Source organism: Muntiacus reevesi, chromosome 2 (assembly GCF_963930625.1).
Source record: "Muntiacus reevesi chromosome 2, mMunRee1.1, whole genome shotgun sequence".
NCBI lineage: Eukaryota > Metazoa > Chordata > Mammalia > Artiodactyla > Cervidae > Muntiacus > Muntiacus reevesi.
The window spans coordinates 197536521-197555894 of record NC_089250.1 but is presented as its reverse complement, the minus strand read 5'-3'; the positions used below and the strand labels follow the sequence as shown (position 1 = coordinate 197555894).

Here is a 19374-nt window from a genome sequence, read left to right as displayed (position 1 = left end):
TGTCCCCACCAGTCTCCTCTGTCCATGGGATTCTCTAAGCGAATATACTGGAATGGGTTGCCATGCCCTCCTCCGGGGATATTCCCAACCCATGTCTGCATCTCCTGCATTGCAGGCAGATTCTTTACCCACTGAGCTGCTGGGAAGCCCCTGACCAAGCATGTATATTAATTATATTTTGTTGTTTCCTTGAATTATGCTTTGTGATACATTAGGCTTTTGGACATCTTTAGGTTTTGTTGAGAAAATTTCAGGAATAGACACCTTTCTTTCCCTTCCTTTCCAAGGCCATTAGATCATATATTTCATCCGACAGCTCCCAACACTGGATGTATGTAAGAATATACTGGGAGTCTCTTGAAAATATGGAGACTTGGCCTCACTCCCAAAGATTCTGATTCAGAAAGTCTGAGTAGAGCCCTGCCATCTGTATTTTTAGCTAAGATCCTAGTGATTCTGCTGTTCCAGGTCCTCAAGTGAGCATTTGGGAACTGTTTCCATGAAAGATTTGCAAACATCATGTACAGACAGAAATAAGGCACCTGAAAGGAACAGTTCTACCCAATCTGCGTGGCAGAATCTTGGTGGAAAAGCTAAGATCCATTAAGTTGCCATATAATGAAGTGTCCAGAGGAGCATTTTAAATCAAAATTTTGTAAAATTAAAGTGAATTTGTTGAGAGGAATAAAAGTAAATTTGTTGACAATTACTGAGCCTACCCCCGAAGTGAAAACACGCTGCTATTTACCAGAGAGAACACTTAAGCATTAATATTTTTAACAAACTGTTCTGGGTATCCAAGTAGCTGTTTTCTGCTATCATGGTTTTTACAGTTCTATATGTATAAGTCTTAGTCTGTCCCTGTGAACCAGCTCAAAGTTTAATTTGTTTTTCAGAGGTTCTGCTTCTCTCCATTATGTTCTGCAAAATGCTCAAGGTTAGTTTGCTTTCTTGGAAAATGTTTTGCTCCTGCTGCAGTATTCTTGTCTGGAGAATCCCATGGACAGAGGAGCCTCGTGGGCTACAGTCCATGGGGTGAAAAAGAGTCAGACATGACTGAAAGCGACTTAGCACTAGCACTAGCACTAGCACTTCCTTTATTATCCCAAGAATGGCTTTTCTCCTTGTATGATGACTCAGCTGCCTCTGTGTCTATCTCTTGGCTGACCAACTCTCAATATAGAAGGGCATAAATATGTCCAACTCAAATCCAAAAAGGAATCTATGGGCTAAAGTAGCTGAGAAGTCCAAGTTGGATGCTGGGGTCCAGATGACATCACTGAGAGTCTTTCTCATTCTGGTGCTCGGTTTTATGCTGGTTTTAGTCTAAGGAAGGGTTTTTTTCCCCCCACATAAAGCAAAGATGGCTGTTTAGACTACCTCTTTCCCAATGGCTCTAGCAAAAGTGTCAGCAACAGCTATGATCAGCCCACCTTGGGTCACATGTCTATCCCTGAACCAATCAGAGTGTCTGGAGGAGAGAGTATTCTGATTGGCCAGACTGGTATCACATGCTCTGGCCTGAACACAGGTGCTTGGACACTGTACAACGTGGACTGAAATTGGAGTAGAGCCAATTGTGTCCACTGGGGCTATATTCTGCCTGCTTTGCTAGTAAGAGTAACTTTCCAATATGTCTGAGGGCTGAAATCAGCTTTATCCTAACCATAATCAGAAGCATGAATGCCAAGACACCTCCTGAATAATATTAATATTCTCCTCAACTGCAAAAGGTCAGGGTTTCTTGGTTTAACTACTCGCTCCCTCTCTTGTAACTTAAGATGTCCAAAATCTGTTTCTGTTTATTGTTTTTTAATGAAGACTTTTATTTGAAACAGATTTAAAAGCTAGGTCAAGGGAAATATTACCACTGACCATAAAACCCTCTTGCTTGCCAAGACAAAATGCAGGCAGCCCTGACTTATCAATCAGTATATGTTGTACATCTGAACTCCTGAAGGAAATCACGAACGACTTCTTTTCCCGGAAAATGCTATTGCTGAAATCTAACTTGGGTGACCAGATTCCATTCAAGTTGATGCTGAATTTTTTCATTTTGTTCACCTCTTAAGTGCAGATCTTGATACTAACTTCAGTAGTGAAAAAGCAGGCTCTTGGATGTGGTTGGTTGATTCTTAGATCCTTGAAACTGAGGTCAAGAGCCGAGAGACAGACATAGTGATTTAAATCGACGTGAAAACAAGTTCTCTAAGCAGAAAACAATAGGGTCATCTTGTTTAAGGTGGAGCCTAAGCAGCGTAATTCTGTTAGTGGGTCTAATGCACCACAATTTTTGAAACCGCTGAATTAGGCCATTAGATCAGTGAACCTATTATATTTTTTTAAATTCCCAGGCTCAGTATGCATTTTTTAAAAGAGTTTGCAAGTTTTCTTTTAATTTTAAAAAACAACACATTCTCAAAACAATTGCCGTTTCCAATGTGTTGGGATGCAAACTAGTGTGCATTTAAAAGCACCTCTTCACGGCTAGTATGTCTTACCTTACCTTATGGTCCCATCACTCCATGGCAAACAGAAGGGGAAAAAGTGAAATCAGTGACATATTTTTTTTTCTTCTTGGGCTCCAAAATCACTGTGGATGATTGCTGCAGCCATGAAATTAGAAGACACTTGCTTCTTGGAAGGAAAGTTATGACAAACCTAGACAGCGTATTAAAAAGCAAAGACATGTATTCCCCATCCCGATCCCCCCTCCCACCTCCCTCTCTACCCGCTCCTTCTGGGTCGTCCCAGTGCACCAGGCCTGAGCAATTGTCTCATGCATCCAACCTGGGCTGGTGATCTGTTTCACCCTAGATAATATACATGTTTCGATGCTATTCTCTCGAAACATCCCACCCTCGCCCCACAATGACAAAACCCACTATAATATTGTAAAGTAATTAGCCTCCAACTAATAAAAATAAATGAAAATAAATAAATAAATAAAAACCTTTCATTAAAACTTTAAAAAAATAAAAAGCAAAGACATCACTTTGCCGACATAAGTCCATAGAGGCAAAGCTCTGGTCTTTCTAGGAGTCATGGATGGATGTGAGAATTGGACCATAAAGAAGGCTGAGCACAGAAGAAATGATGTTTTCAAATTGTGGTGCTGGAGAAGACTCTCGAGAGTCCCTTGGGCAGCAAGGAGATCAAGCCAGTCAATCCTGACGGAAATCAACTCAGAATATTCATTGGAAGGACTGATGCTGAAGCTGAAGCACCAGTACTTTGGCCACCTGATGAGAAGAGCAGACTCATTGGAAAAGTCCCTGATGCTGGGAAAGATTGAGGGCAAAAGGAGAAGAGGATGGCAGAGGATAAGATGGTTGGATAACATCACTGATTCACATGAATTTGGGTGAACTCCAGGGGATGGTGAGGGACAGGGAAACTTGGTGGCTGCAGTCCATGGGGTTGCAAAAAGTCAGACATGACTTAGTGACTGAACAACAGCAAGAATAACAAAATATCCTACCTATCCCCTATGAACCTTAGTTTCAGCTAGAACTGGATATAAAAAATCTCATACATGCCTGGCACATAATGTTTGGAATAATGGCAGATGTTATTGTTAATGTGATTATTTTATGAGGTTGAGTCATCAATGAGGAATTGGTTGGGGCATGGGGATGACTAATGTCTGACTCATTTACCCCCTACATGTCTACCTTCTGCCAGTTACCCTGCATGACTTAATTTGCTGACCCAAATAAATCAAATCTATCTAATAATGTCTCATCTTACACAAGAGTTCAGGCACAGTCATTGCTTGAGGTGAAAAACCACAGAGCCAAAATTGTACTGGAGAATCTCTTTAAACTACCTTTAAAGTACTGTATAGCAACATCTCTCAGTAAATCCAGCCCAGAGGTTTCCCTCTGCAGCCCCAGATGAAGTAGTTGTCTTGCTTCTAGGGATTGGGTGTAGGAAAGAAACTCAGGGCACCTCTCAACACGGAAGCCAGCTCTGAGGTGAAGAAGCACTGGGAACTGAGCGTGTCCATGGGGGCCACAGGTTCACCTCTGTCTGAGGCTCACTCCCAAGAACACACTCCCTGATTGGAATGATGGACTCAAACACCCACACTCTTTAAATATATTCTTTTCTTTTCACAGGAAGCACAGAGTTATTTATACCACTACATAAGTGAGTTTCAGTTTGGAATTTTGCCAATGTGAAATGCAAGAGTCAATTTTTTTTTAAGTCAACCCCTTTAATTATAACCCAGGGTAGGGAAGCTGGGAGTGCCCTCAGATTTGGGTTCTTCCCAGGGGAAAAATACATGAATTTGCTCATAGAAGGGTAGCCATGAGGAGATGCTAGAGAAGAGACTTTAACTCTTAAGAATTGAAACCAATGGATAGTGGTGAGAAGGGTGTTTATGGCAGACATTTGTGCCTAAGTCCTTTTCTGAGCAACTTTTTACTCATTATGCACTGCAGAGGCTTGGAAATCTTTCCTAATTCCTGAAGAGTGGCTTTGTATTTGTTTCCCACAGATCCCCAAAAGTGACTCCATATATCACATGAGCCACTCCCAGATGCGGCCAGAGTTGCCCCCTCTGCCTGCTTCTGCTAACGAAGAACCATCTGAACTCTATCAGGTATGTTCACCTGGGTGCTGCTCTTCTGCTGATAACGGTTGGGGGTCAAATGGATTTGACAGGTAGGATTAGAGGCCTCAGTCATTTCTGCCAGTGGAAGAGGCTATAGCACAGTGGGAAAAAGAGCTATGTAGTAGCACAAATCTAGCCTTCTCACTTACCTGCTGCATTATTTAAACGCTCTGAACTTCTGCATATTCAACTATAAAATGAGAACAATTTTTTCTACCTGATAGCCATGTACATAACAATAAAGACAATAGATGTAAATTACCTGATCACAAATTTACACATGTTGAAAATCAGCTGTTATCCTTGCCATCAGAAAGCATGCTCATGGTGGTCAGAGAGGTAAAATTGGTGTACATTCCGAAAGTATTTGCACTCAGTGTGCAGAATATTAGGCATGTGGGATGTCATGAGTCTCAATGTGAGTGGAGCCTGGCCGAGAGGAGCCCAGGCTCCCTGCATGATGTCCCTCACATGACTCACTCTGCATTTCTCCCCTTGTAGACAGTCATGTCGCACAGCTTTTATCCCCCCTTGATGCAACGCACATCATGGACCCTGGCTGCACCCTTCAAAGAGCAGCAGCACCACTGTGGACCCAGTGATTCCATTGCCAACAACTACTCCTTGACAGCTCGGGACCTGAAGCTAAAGGACCTGCTGAAAGTCTACCAGCCCGTCACCATCAGTGTCCCCAGGGAAAAGATCGTTCAGGGGCTGCCATCAGGTATTTCCTGCAGTGTATCATACCTACTTAGAATGGGGCTTTGGGAGATTTCTAATCCTGGGTTTAGTCCTGGCTCTACCTTTACTATAGATAACTTTGGGCAACCTCATGAAGCCTCAGTTTCCTCATCTATGAAATGAGAATGATTGTAATGGCTAGCATGATGTTTAACATACACCAAGCTTCTTGCTGACTACTCCGTTCAGTTCAGTTCAGTTCAGTCGCTCAGTCATGTCTAACTCTTTGCCACCCCATGGACGGCAGCACACCAGGCCTCCCTGTCCTTCACCAACTCCCGGAGCTTGCTCAAACTCATGTCCATTGAGTTGATGATGCCATCTAACCTCCAACCATCTCATCCTCTGTCGTCCCCTTCTTCTCCTGCCTTCAATCTTTCCCAGTATAAGGAGCTTTTCAAATGAGTCAGCTCTTTGCATCAGGTGGCCAAAGTATTGGAGTTTCTGCTTCAGCATCAGTCCTTCCAATGAATATTCAGGACTGATCTCCTTTAGGATTGACTGGCTTGATCTCCTTGCAGTCCAAAGGGCTCTCAAGAGTCTTCTCCAGCACCACAGTTTAAAAGCATCAATTATTCAACACTTAGCTCAGCTTTCTTTATAGTCCAACTCTCACATCCATAAATGACTACTGGGAAAGCCATAGCTTTGACTAGACAGACCTTTGTTGGCAAAGTAATGTCTCTGCTTTTTAATAATGCTGTCTAGGTTGGTCATAGCTTTTCTTTCAAGGAGCCAAGTGTCTTTTAATTTCATGGCTGCAGTCACCATCTGCAGTGATTTTTGAACCCAACAAAATAAAATCTGTTGCTGTTTCCATTGTTTCCCCATCTATTTGTCATGAAGTGATGGGACTGGATGCCATGATGTTAGTTTTCTGAATGTTGAGTTTTAAGCCAACTTTTTTTATTATTCTCCTCTTTCACTTTCATCAAGAGGCTCTTTAGTTCTTCTTCACTTTCTGCCATAAGGGTGGTGTCATCTGAGTATCTGAGGTTATTCTTACTTCTCCCAGCAATCTTGATTCCAGCTTGTGCTTCATCCAGCCCAGCATTTTGCATGATGTACTCTGCATATAAGTTAAATAAGCAGGGTGACAATATACAGCCTTGACATACTCCTTTCCCGAATTGGAACCATTCTGTTGTTCCATGTCCAGTTCTAACTGTTGCTTCTTGACCTACATACAGGTTTCTCAGGAGGCAGGTCAGGTGGTCTGGTATTCCCATCTCTTTAAGAATTTTCCACAGTTTGTTGTGATCCACACATTCAAAGACTTTGGCGTAGTCAATAAAGCAGAAGTAGATGTTTTTCTTGCTTTTTTGATGATCCAGTGGATGTTGGCAATTTGATCTCTGGTTCCTCTGACTTTTCTAAATCCAGCTTGTTGATTGCTGCATAACAAATTACTCCCAAACTCAATAGTTTAAAATAAGCTCCATTTGTTATCTGTCAAGATATGTTATATCTTGTTGACATATATGTTATATGTCAACAAATATTATCCATTTGTTATTTGTCAAGAATCTGGGAATGGCTTAACTGGCTTATAGTCTCTTACAAGTGTACAATCAACGTATCCAAGGGCACAGTCATCTAAAGGCAGCTAAGGAAGGATCCTCTTCCAAGCTTACTCACCTCCCCCACTTCCTGTTGGCCATAGACATCGGTTTCTTACCAAATGGGCCTATCCACCAGGCAACTCACATGACTTCTAGTTTCCCTTGGAGGAAATGCGATAGAACAGAACCAGTAAGATAGAAACCACCATCTTTGGGGAGCTTAATTTTGAATGTGACATCCTATGGTTTTTGCCATTTTCTCTGTGTTAGAATCAAGTTGCTAAGTCCCACACTCAAGAGGACTATACAAGAGCACGGTAATTAAAGGAAGTGGGGATCCTTGGTGGCCATGTTGGTGGCCAAAAGTACCATAGTACTTTTTATGTATTAATTTGTTTAGTCCCACTGGGTACACATATGTCTGCTTAAGGATATCCATTAGTAGTTTTTGTTAGAGATATGTTGGAGATTTGCAATCTGCCTGCTGTCTCAAATTCATTTTCATGTTTTTCTTTATTCTTTCTGTGCTGTGTCTGGGTGAATTCCTCAAATTTATCTTCCAATTCACTAATTTGCTCTTCAACTCTGTTCAGTCTTGAGTTTATCCTGTATAATAAATGTTTTTTTATTTTATTTTAATTTTTTTTTATTTTAATAACACTGTCTTTCATTTTCAGATTTCTTAATTGGTTCTACTTATGAGTGTTGCCAGTTTCTTATTCTATTCTCATGGACATAACATTTTCAGTATCACTTGGAGGATCTTAAACATTTATTTTGCAGCAGTATTAGTGTTGCTATATTATTTCCATTTTGTAAATATTTCCCTCAGTTGTTGAGTTTATTTGCTATCTTTCTTATATTGGTTTTTCTCATGTGTTATGGGATTTTAGTTTGCATGCTTATGTTGAGAGCTTTTCCCCTTCTTGCTACATGAATTTCCCATTTGTTGTTTAATTCACACACAATAAAATGCACAGATCTTAGTGTTCAGTTCAGTGAGTTTTGTCAGTTGCTTATACCATATTTGTATTAGCCACCACCCAAATAAGATATAGGGCATTTCCATTACTAGAGGAAGTTCTCCTGTGCACCTTTCCCATCAGTTCCTTCCTCTCCCCAGTACCTGCCCCCTTTCTGATTTCTGTCATCATAAGTTAGTTTTGGTTGTTCATACTTATAGATGTACTCAGTGTATTCTTTTGACATACCTTTTAAAATCTTGCCTTTCTTCCTTATGCCTTCATCTGGCTTCTTAAGACCCCAAATTAGTACCAGATCTTATCATTGATGGCTTAGAACTTCCATCCTAAGGTGCTGTTTTAGGGATGTTGTAGATCTGGTCCCTGAGGTTATGTTAGGCTTGGCCTAGTTATTACCAACTTTTCTTTGCTATCTGTGGTCACTGTGTGAGTTGAGGATACAGGTGCTTTATCTGCATGACAGATAAACAGCATGTTGCTGGCTTTTCAGCCTGTCTTCATGGGTAGGGTAGCCATGGCTTTATACTGTGAGCCTAGCTTCTGTTCCCACAGTCATGGTGTGTTTTGGATTTCATTATTCCCCCAGGTGTCAATCACCTAATTTTTTCTGCCTGCTTTGGTGCCAGAAGCCAAATTTAAGATTTTTACTTCACACTGTGTCTGAGTTCACACAGAAGAGCATCTTTTTGAACAATGCATCGTCTTTTTAATTTTAAAGAATTTTTTCTGTTACCGTTATATTTGCGGTTGTTGTTGTTCAGTTGCTAAGTCATGTCCTTCTCTTTGCGACCCTGAACTATAGCATACCAGACTTCCCTGTCCTTCACTGTCTCCTAGAGTTTACTCAGAATCATGTCTGTTGAGTCAGTGATGCCATTCAACCTCTGCTGCCCCTTCCCCTCCTGCCTTCAGCCTTTCCAAGCATCAGGGTCTTTTCCAAGGAGTCAGCTCTTCACATCAGGTGGCCAGAGTATTGGAGCTTAGCTTCAGCATCAGTCCTCCCAGTTTCTATTTAGGGTTGATTTCCTTTAGGATTGATATTTGGAGTAGATTGAGGAAATCAAAGTATGAACTCAGAATACATCTTGGTTAAGAGTCTTCGATCCTCTGGTTCTATCAAAATATCAATTTCCTATTAGTATGTATTCAACGTGTCTAAAATGACATGTTAATTTCTTACACTAGACTCTTAAGCAAGTATCCAGTTAAGGTTTAGTAATAGAATGATATATACATTTTGTATGTATATACATTTTTTATTTTAAAATATTTATTTGTTTATTTTTGGCTGTGTCAGGCCTCAGTTGTGGAATCAGGGATCTTTTGTTGTTGTGTGCAGGCTCTTTGTTGCTGGGTGTGGGCTTCTCTCTAGTTGTGGCATGTAGGCCCTAGAGTGTGCAGGATCAGTAGTTACAGCACATGGGCTTAGTTGCCCCACAACATGTGGGATCTTAGTTCCCCAAGCAAGGATCGAACCTGAATTCCTTACACTGGAAGTCGGATTCTCAACCACTAGGCCACCAGGGAAGTCCTCTTAGTAGAGTTTTATATTTTATTTATTAAATTTATTTATCACAAAAGATTTATTGCAATGCCTTCTATTTGTGACAAATTACATCATTTTTTCTATTTGCAATAATTATATTTATTGAAAATGATACTGATTTTTCTATTTGTGATACTCATATAATATTTGCTTTAAAATAAATAGCTTAAGTTTAAAAGTCTGAATCTATTTAAAGAAAAATATTTAGCAATAATACACCACATGTTTAGAAAATAGAGCGCATAGGATTGGGGAGGTGAATTTAGGATATATTAATATTTGTCCAGTGTATGAGAAGACAGAAGGTATGCTCATCCCCATTTCACAGTTGAGGAAGCTGAGGCTTGGAGTGATGGTCAGTTCTTCAGGGTCACACAGGCAATTAGTGGTACAAGTGGGACTAGGGTCTGCATCACCTGCTTCATCCCACCACATCAAGTTCACCCCTCTTAGTGTTCTCTTGGACTGCCCTAAGACTTGCATCCCTGTGGGCAGAAGGTGGCCCAAGGTCACTGCTCATCACTGATATCTTTCTTCTCCACTGTTCTAGCAAATAAAAGCTCGTCAGAGCCTAACAAGAAGAAAATGAAGTTCTCCCCCAAAGACAAAGAGGATCTCACTGGGTAAGGTTTTTCTATGGGCACAGGGGATTGCAGGACACTAGAATGAACTGAAGAAGGTTATGGTCTCATGAAAGCCACACTCTGCTTCTTGACTTTAAAGCATTCCTGGATACCTAGTTACTTATGTTTTTTCCCACCAGTACTCTTAATCCAATTTATTAAGGCCTGAAATAAAAATAAATTAGCTAACTAAGCAAAACCAGTGCTTACAAACTTATGAAGAATGAAGTGTTCATGGAACCAGGCACTAAGCTGTGTCTGCTTTTCAGGATGAAGTCAGCATCAACCACCTTACCTATGAAGAAGGAGGTTGTGACATCTTTGACTTTCCCAGGAAGCAGACCAATGAGTCCAGAAGAACAGATTGATGTGATGTTACAGCAGGAGATGGAAATAGAAAGTAAAGAAACCAAACCATCTGAATCAGACTTGGAGGTACATTCTTATTGCCTCCTTTCTCTCAATTTGCTAAGTATTATTCTTGACATCTCAGTGATTCTAAACTGGAGAAAAGTGGTAGTCACCTGAGGAATGTTTAAAAACTGAAGTCCCAAGACAGGCAGGTTGATTTCCCTTCTTCTTTCTCAGCATTGCTATGGCTATTCAAGGTGAAGTAAGTCAGAAAGAGAAACACCAATACAGTATATTAACACATATATATGGAATTTAGATAGATGATAATGATGACCCTGTATGCAAAACATCAAAAAAGACACAGATGTAAAGAACAGACTTTTGGACTATATGGGAGAAGGCAAAGGTGGGACGATATGAGAGCATAGCACTGAAGCATGTATATTACCATATGTAAAATAGATGACCAGTGCAAGTTCGATGCATGAAGCAGGGCATTCATGAAGCTGGTGCTCTGGGACAACCCAGAGGGATGGGGTGGGGAGGGCTTTGGGAGGGGGCTTCAGGATGGGGGGACACAGGTACACCTGTGGCTGATTCATGTCAATGTATGGCAAAAGCTGCCACAATATTGTAAAGTAATTAGCCTCCAATGAAATAAATTATTTTTAAAAATAAATAAATAAAGATACTGAAGTCCAGACCCCGTGCAGACTACTGAATGAAGATGTGCATGCGCGAGTCTTCTGCTTTAGCAAGTCTTAGAAACTGGTGCTTCAGATCCTCTTAGAACATAGGTTGCAAAATGGCTGCATAGAACATAGGCTAGGGTTGCCAGATTTTCAAAAACAAAACAGAAAACATGGCACTTGTTTGAATTTCAGATAAATGATGAATAATTTTTAGTATATTCCAGTGCACCCCATATTTTATCTAGCAGCCCGACCATAAGTTAAATATGGCCTACAGATGTGTTTGGAAAAATGAAAGAAATCTCACATAAGCTGGATTTCTAACCTCTCTTGAAAAAATTAATATATTTGAAACTGAACAATAGCTACCTCCTTTAGATGAGAAATACATTCTCTGGTTTGTCAGTCTCCACAATTCCTTATTATTTTATTATGTCCAGTCAACTTTCAGTTATTAACATTACCTGCTTGGTCCCAGATAGACTTTTGAGCCTCTAACCCCTAACTTGAAAGACCTGCAAAGCTTTAGAGCAAAGAGCTTTTGAATTTAGAGTGTATAGTAAAATGATTAACAATAAAAACTAATAGTGACTGAGAATGTGCTATTAGCAAAATTCCATACTAAACCCTCTAGATGCTTGACCCTATTCAGAGCCTGGGGATTATGATTATTCCTGTTGTCAAGTTGTGGAAATTGGGGTGGGGACTGCTTAATCAACTTGCCCCAAGTTATACAGTCAGTAAGAGGCAAAACTAGAATTTAGACCAGTCTGACTGATACTAACATTCTGAACAACAACATTTCTCAAACTTGCCTGAAAATAAGAATCGCCTGGGGTTCTTGTTAACATATCCTAAATGCCCTAGGAGGGAGGGGCCTGTGAATCTGCATTTTAAAAAGAGCCTCTCTCCTTACCCCAGGCAGTTCTTATAATGAGAGAACTTTGGAAATTTGTCCTTTATTAAGTTTGGAGAGATCCAAGGTCAGCCTTTTCTGACCACAGACAATTGGCAAAGGTCAAAGCTGATTTCAAACCCTTTTCTATACTTTTTGCCTCCCTTTTATCTGCAATAATTCATTTCTAGAGCCATTCAACCATCTAGCAGCTTAGAGGCAAGCCCTAAATAAACCAAACTTCCTAATGTCACCAGGTCACATTGGGCCTGTTCAGTTCATGTGTTTGTGTTGCTTTTCTACACTCAAAAGTCCCATGGTTGAATTAGAGTAATTATCAGAAGTCTCACTCAGACTTGGGGGTTTTCCCATAAGCCATAGGATCAAGTAATTTCTTCATATAGGGTCGTTGTTATAAAGGAGGGTGAATTGAGTCCATTTGAGGAGCTTGTCATTCCTCTTCTTAAAACTCACCAGATATGTTATCTTCAACCCCAGGGCTTAGTCCTCTTCCCACTGCTCCTATTTGCATGGCATTTGACAAATCCTTCCTTATACAGCACTGAGATCTCTCTGGCTTTGGCTGCCTCCTCTAGAGCCATGAGGAATACTCACCAACAATTTATTACAATGAGTGTGCTGTCACGGACCAAGAAGTGAGTGAAGGAAGGAGATCAGTGCTGTATGAACAGGGTACTTTAGCAGCCGATGGGTGTGGGCAAGTGGGCACAGTTAACCAATTGATTATGATCATTTTGTTGCTGGTGGTTTGTTTATGGAAGAGATACTACTACTATTTGACCAGTGGAATCCGAAAAGACATGATTGCCCCTGAGGAGGACAAAGTGATGGTTCGGATTTCAAAGCTGATTTCAAACACACTGCTGACAAGTCCCTTCCTGGAGCCCCTGATGGCTGCCCTTGTGGAGGAGAAGGAAAATGACTATTACGGCAGCCTCATGAAAAGCATTGGTAAGACTGTGCATAAATGGGGCAGGGTTCCTATGTGGAGGGCAACCTTCTTTCCTTTCACTGTCAGTTCTTCTCTCTGTTTTCCCAGAAAAATGCCAAAAGCATTGTGTAACTTTTCATTCAGTTGCTCCCCCACACTGCCACCATCACTCATGTCCATACCAGTACTTATCACATTTCACTGTGCATCTGTGTAACCTAAGGATCTTATTAAAGTGCAGATTCTGATTCAGTAGAGTTTGGGAGGGGCCCACGATCCTGCACCTCCAACTAACTCCCAGGTGATGCAGGTGCTACTCACCCTGGGCAACAGCATAAGTAGCAGGCACCCATAGACATTTAAAATGTAGCTCAAGACCTCTTCCCTCAAGTATTTTGATCTCTGCAACCCTCAGTGATCACTCCATCTTGTGCATTCATACCACTTCTCGCTTCTACTTTCAACTCATACCATTTTGGAACTTCTCCTGTGCCATTGTTTCTCTATGGTCTTTAACACTGGCCTTGTCTTTCTCATGGGTCTCAGCTCCCTTATTAGACATTTACTGATATATCATCAGTCCTCAGTCCCTTTCATGTTTAGCTGCATGTCTTGTGCACACAGTAGGGCATTGGGAAATGTTTGATGATAGCGAGTAATGTGAAAAGTGAAAGTGAAAGTCTCTCAGTCATGCCCTACTCCAAATTCTCCAGGCCAGAATACTCGAGTGGGTAGCCTTTCCCTTCTCCAGGGGATCTTCCCAACCCAGAGATCAAACCCAGATCTCCTGCATTGCAGGTGGATTCTTTACCAGCTGAGTGCTGAGCCCCCAGGGAAGCCCATAATAATGTGAGAATAATGTGAGAAACACATCAAAGGGGAGAGGTGATCATATTAGCTCCCCACCTTCCCATTTATCTGGAAAACAGCTATACTTACTAAATTAATGGGTTTTTTGAAATTTCCTCATCAATCTTCTAGTGGTACAGTGTAATGTCTCCTTGTCTGCTATAGGCTAGAATCAAACTTTTCAGATTCAACATCTAAAGCCCTTCAAATTTCAGCCTCAACCTACTTCTCCAGTCTTATCACCTTGAACTCTACTGCTTGTACCTGATATTTCTGCCACAGCATGACCCACAGCTTCTTGAGCATGTTATACAAAAATCATGGAACTGCACTTATCCTGTCAGACAAAATCCTACTCATTTTTTATGACCCAGATTAAGTGTTACTTCCTCTATGAGGCTTTTGCCCGTCCATATCATGTGAAATATTTGGCCTCTAAATTTCCGTTCATAGGTATCTGGTGTCATGTATTGTGTTTATTTTTTTATGTAGCTATGTTGGTATGCTGTGTCGTAATGACGTTTCAGCAAATACTTGTTCTTTGATATGCATGATGCTAGATATCCTAATAGGACTAAACTCCAGATTCTAAGTGTTCCAGACTCTGAAGTTATATTCTGCTTCCCCCGCAAATGTCTCACATACAACAGGGTGAAACCTACTCAGTTAAGTTATACCCAGGGGATTACCAATGACCTTGTAAATGAGGGACCATTTCCAAGTGTAAATGGACAAAAGCTTATTTACCTTCTTAGTGTTGAAACTTAAGAGCACAAAGTGCTCAAGACCCCTGGTTAACAACAAGCATTTGCCCTCTTGGTTATAGTTGATTACATCCTCATGGACCCCATGGAGAGGAAAAGACTCTTCATTCAGAGCATCCCCCGAGCATTTCCTCAAAGAGTGATCCGGGCCCCCGTGCCCTGGCACAGTGTCTACAGGAATGCCAAGAAGTGGAATGAAGAGCACCTGCACACGGTGAACCCCATGATGCTCAGCCTGAAGCAGCTGTGGTTTTCGGAGTAAGAAGTGCCTCCTGCCCCTTTTTCCCCTTTATTGCTTCCACACATAAGAGATCATCTTATGTGGGAGTAGCCTTTGAAGTAAAATGACGGAAATCCTAGACCCAGGTTGCATATGGTAAGGGATACCTCTGTGCAGAGCTCAGTGGCCCTCCTTTGTGCCTCCACGGCACCCGTGTCTGTGTGTGGGCCCTGGAACATACTGGTTAAGAGCACTCGCATGGGGCCAGCTTGCTCGGGTCCACCTCTACCTCTGCCGCTTCATAAGTAACATCCTTACCTCTAAATTTGTGATAAGACTTCCTACTTCATAGCGCTGGTAGGAGGGATACATAATTTAGAGTACTTAGAACAATGCCTGATACAAGTATTCAGTAGGTGTTAATTAGACCTCCATTATGAGGTCTATAATACTGAATTATAATTGTACCTTTACTAGCTTGACTCTCTCTAGCCTATGAAATGTATGGGATGGGGGCTTATGTCTTCTTATTTCTGTTCCTTTCCCAATTCTTTATTTAAATTTGTTTAGTTGAAGTATAGTTAATTTACAATGTTATGTTAATTTTTGCTGTACAGCAAAGTGATTGTATACATGCATTCTTTTTCATGTTCTTTTCCATTATGTTTATTACAGGATATTGAATATAGTTCCCTGTGCTATATAGGAGGACCTCGTTGTTTATCTATTCTGTGTATACTAGTTTGTTGTTTATCAATTGTATATATACTATTCTGTATATAATAGTTAGTTTCCACTAACCCAAACTCCCATTCTGTCCCTCTCCTATGCTCCCTCCCTCTTGGCAATCACAAGTCTGTGGTCTCGGTCTGTGAGTCTGTTTCATAGATAAGTTCATTTGTGTCTTATTTTAGAATCCACATACAGGTGGCATTAGGTGGTATTCGTCTTTCTCTTTCTGACTAACATCATTTAGTATGATAGTCTCTAGGTCCATCCATGATGTTGAGGCATTATTTCTTGCTGTTTTCTGGCTGAGTAGTATTTCATTGTATATATGTACCATATCTTCTATATCCATTCATCGCTCAGTGGACATTTAGGCTGTTTCCATGTCTCAGCGGTTGTAAATAGCGCTGCTATGAACGAAGGGGCACTTGCTGCTGCTGCTTAGCTGGTTCAGTTGTGTCTGACTCTGTGTGACCCCATGGACTACAGCCCACTAGATTCCTCTGTCCGTGGGGATTCTCCAGGCAAGAATACTGGAGTGGGCTGCCATGCCCTCCTCCAGGGGATCTTCCAGACCCAGGAATCTAACCCAGGTCTTCCATATTACAGGCAGATTCTTTACTATTTGAGCCACCAGGGCAGTCCTGGTGCATATATCTTTTCAAATTATAGTTTTTGTGTGAGTATATGCCGAGTGGAATTGCTGAATCATATAATAATCTATTTTTAGTTTTTTAAGCTAATTCTCTTATGTAACTCAGGGCCAGTGCAGAGTTGGCATACAATAGTCTCATTTATATTTATCAGTGGCTAAATTGGCCACAGATATTGTAGAAGTCCAGAGGAGGCAGGAGTCACTTTTTCTCTCTTTCATTTTTCTAAATTAAGATGTTATTCGCATGCTTTAAAATTCACCCTCTTGAAGTGTGCAATACAGTAATTTTGAGTATACTCACAAATTTGTACAACTTTCCTGAAAATATTGGGAATGTTTTCATTATCCCCTAAAGAAATTCTGTAGTCTTAGTAGTTACCCCACTTCTCCCTTCCACTCAGTCCCTGGCAGAACATTAATCTGCTTCCTGTCTCCGTGGATTTACCTATTCTCAATATTTTACATAAATGGAATCATACAATATGTGGCCTTTCATGTCTGGCTGCATTAAGTTAGCAAGATTCATGTTTTCAAGATTCATCCATATTGAAGCGTTATCAGTACTTCATTAATTTTTATGGCTGAATAGTATTCCATTTTATTGTTATACCACATTTTATTTATCCATTAGTCAATTGCACTGGGAATAATAAAGACTGATTTTTTCTTATGAGCCCCTCAAGAATGAGTGTGAATCCTGGTGGGAGAATGAGGCCACCAGAGTTCACCAAAAGGTCAGGTAAATGAAATGATGTGCTACTACCATGTGGGTTTTTTATTAGAAAAATTGGAGGCAGATATATGTGTGTGTAATTGTGATTGGTTAAACTTAATCAGTAGCTCAAATATTTTGTTTGAGGAGGATCTATAGCTTTGTATGTGTTTTGTCTTTGGGGAATCTTATTACTTGGATAACTTATTTGTTTTTCACCTTCTTAGTTTTACCTGTATTTTAAAAAATAATTGCAGTTAGAGTCAACCTAGGATAGAGCCCATCAATCATAAGAAGTAAGCACATTCCTTTCCTTGAACTGAATTCTAAGGTATTAGAGGTGCTAGTCAGGACATGAGAAAAAAGTAGTTTTCTAATGAGATAGAAGTATGTAACAATAATTTATAGAAAAGTAATAATGTATAGATAGAGTAGGCTCTGGAACTAACCAGCCTAGGTTCTCATTCTTGCTCTGTCCCTGATGAACTGTGTGATTTGGGGAAGTTAATCTCTCTGGACCCCTATTTCTTTATATGCAAGATGGGATTGTTGGGTGAAGTGCTTAGAACAGTGCTTGGCATACAGTAGTTGTTCAATAAGTTCTGCTTTAAGTAGAAGCATGTTTATAGCCTAAAAAAAAAAAATTAACCTAGAAATTAACAAGAAAGTCAGCCACAAGGCTGATAAAATTGCCAGAAGTTCAGTGCCAAGAGATTGTACACATGAATTTAATTTGATCACATAAAGAAAATGACAAATTATTATTAGCTTTTGCTATAAGAAGAATTCTTTTTTTTTTTTTTTTTTTTTTAAAGTTAAGACTCTCCTTTATTTTTGGTAAACAACTGCATGGTAAACTTAGATGACTTTTTCCCCTGGATTTTACCTGGGAGTGGCCTTTTTAATTTTTTATTTAAAAGAGGGCAGGTTTGGCACTTTTATACTGATGTCACCAATGTTAATATTTCTTGGGATCTCAGGAAGATTCATATTCTTTACAGCTGATACAGCACGGGCTGGAGCTCCTGCTAAGCCAGCCTCAGATTTCTCCAGTTTATTTTGTGCATCAATTTGTGTAACAATCTCATTCATGTTGGTCTCCAATACCATTCCCCCCATCACCATTTCTGCAAGAATATTGTGAACCTTGTCTACATGGAAAATTAGATCCAGTTCACAGACATTTTCAAAACACTTGTCTAATGTTTCCACAAATACTTGAATTAGATCTAAAATGCCAAGTTCACTTTCTGAAGAATCCACACAGAAGACAAAATATAATGTTGCATAATGTCTATAAATCAGTTTGTTGTCAGATCCTCCGATTAATAATCCTCCTTCTAGGAAATTACAAACATTTTCATCTCTCTTAGATACCAAATGGAATGTCTCCCTGATGATTTGCTGTTGTGTATCTTCACTGTAGGGCTGGTAGAACTTGGAGAGCCGCGGCTTCCCGTGGTTGTTAAAGATGAGGATCGCCTTGAACATGGCTGAGCCGGGCGGACCGGGTGGGAGCTGGGGGCCAGGGCGGGGGCGGAAGCGCGAGGCTCGCCTCGGGATCTCGCCGGCTGTCCTTCCCCACCCGCCCCCTCCCGCACACGCGCGCGCGCGCGCGCCCCCGAGATTCGGAGAAGAATTCTTATCACTTGCTTTTTTCCTAATCTATTCCTTCTTCTTTATATTTATTTATTTTTAATTGATTGCTTTACAATATTGGTTTGATTTCTGTCATACATCAACATGAATTAACCATAGGTGTACATATGTCCCCTCCCTCTGCCATCTCTCTTCTACCTCCTTCCATTTCGAACCCAGGGAAATGAGTGGTTATTACAGAGCCCCAGTTTGAGTTCCCTGAGTCATATAGCAAATTTCCATTGGCTGTCTGTTTACGTATGTTAGTCTATATGCTCGGGCTTCTCTGGTGACTCAGACAGTAAAGAATCCACCTGCAGTGCAAGAGACCTGGATTCAATCCCTGGGTCTGGAAGATCTCCTGGAGGAGGGCATGGCAACCTACTCCAGTACAACTGCCCAGAGAATCCCCAGGGACAGAGGAACCTGGCAGGCTGCAGTCCATAGGGTCACACAGAGCCGGACACGACTGAAGTGACTCAGCAGCAGCAGCAGCAGTGTATATGCTTCCAGGCTACTCTCCCCATTCATCTCACCCTCTCCTTCCTCTTCCCACCCTGTCCGTAAGTCTGTCCTCCATATCTGCACCTCCATTCAGTTCAGTTCAGCTCAGTCACTCAGTTGTGTCCAAGTCTTTTTCTGTTCTGCAAATAGGTTCATCAGTACCATCTTTCTAGATTTCATATATATATGTTAATAGACAATATTTGGTTTTTTTCTTTTTATACAGAGTGACTTACTTCACTCTGTATAATAGGCTCTAGGTTCATCCACCTCATTAGAACTGACTCAAATGCGTTCCTTTTTGTGGCTGAGTAGTATTCCATTGTATGTATGT

General features: G+C 40.8%; 1 protein-coding gene and 1 pseudogene across 1 annotated transcript in view; one reads left to right on the top strand and one right to left on the bottom strand.

Annotated features, from left to right (window-relative positions):
- DNAH3 (dynein axonemal heavy chain 3) overlaps nt 1-19374 on the top strand; it is a 241660-nt gene that overhangs the window by 6417 nt on the left and 215869 nt on the right. Inside the window, exons 3-8 of the mRNA XM_065924469.1 lie at nt 4505-4609; nt 5123-5345; nt 10004-10076; nt 10346-10511; nt 12800-12989; nt 14645-14840. Of these exons, the coding sequence (XP_065780541.1) occupies nt 4505-4609; nt 5123-5345; nt 10004-10076; nt 10346-10511; nt 12800-12989; nt 14645-14840 (953 nt within the window). The remainder of the gene's footprint in view (nt 1-4504; nt 4610-5122; nt 5346-10003; nt 10077-10345; nt 10512-12799; nt 12990-14644; nt 14841-19374) is intronic.
- Nucleotides 17728-18491, bottom strand: LOC136158508 (AP-3 complex subunit sigma-1 pseudogene; annotated as a pseudogene).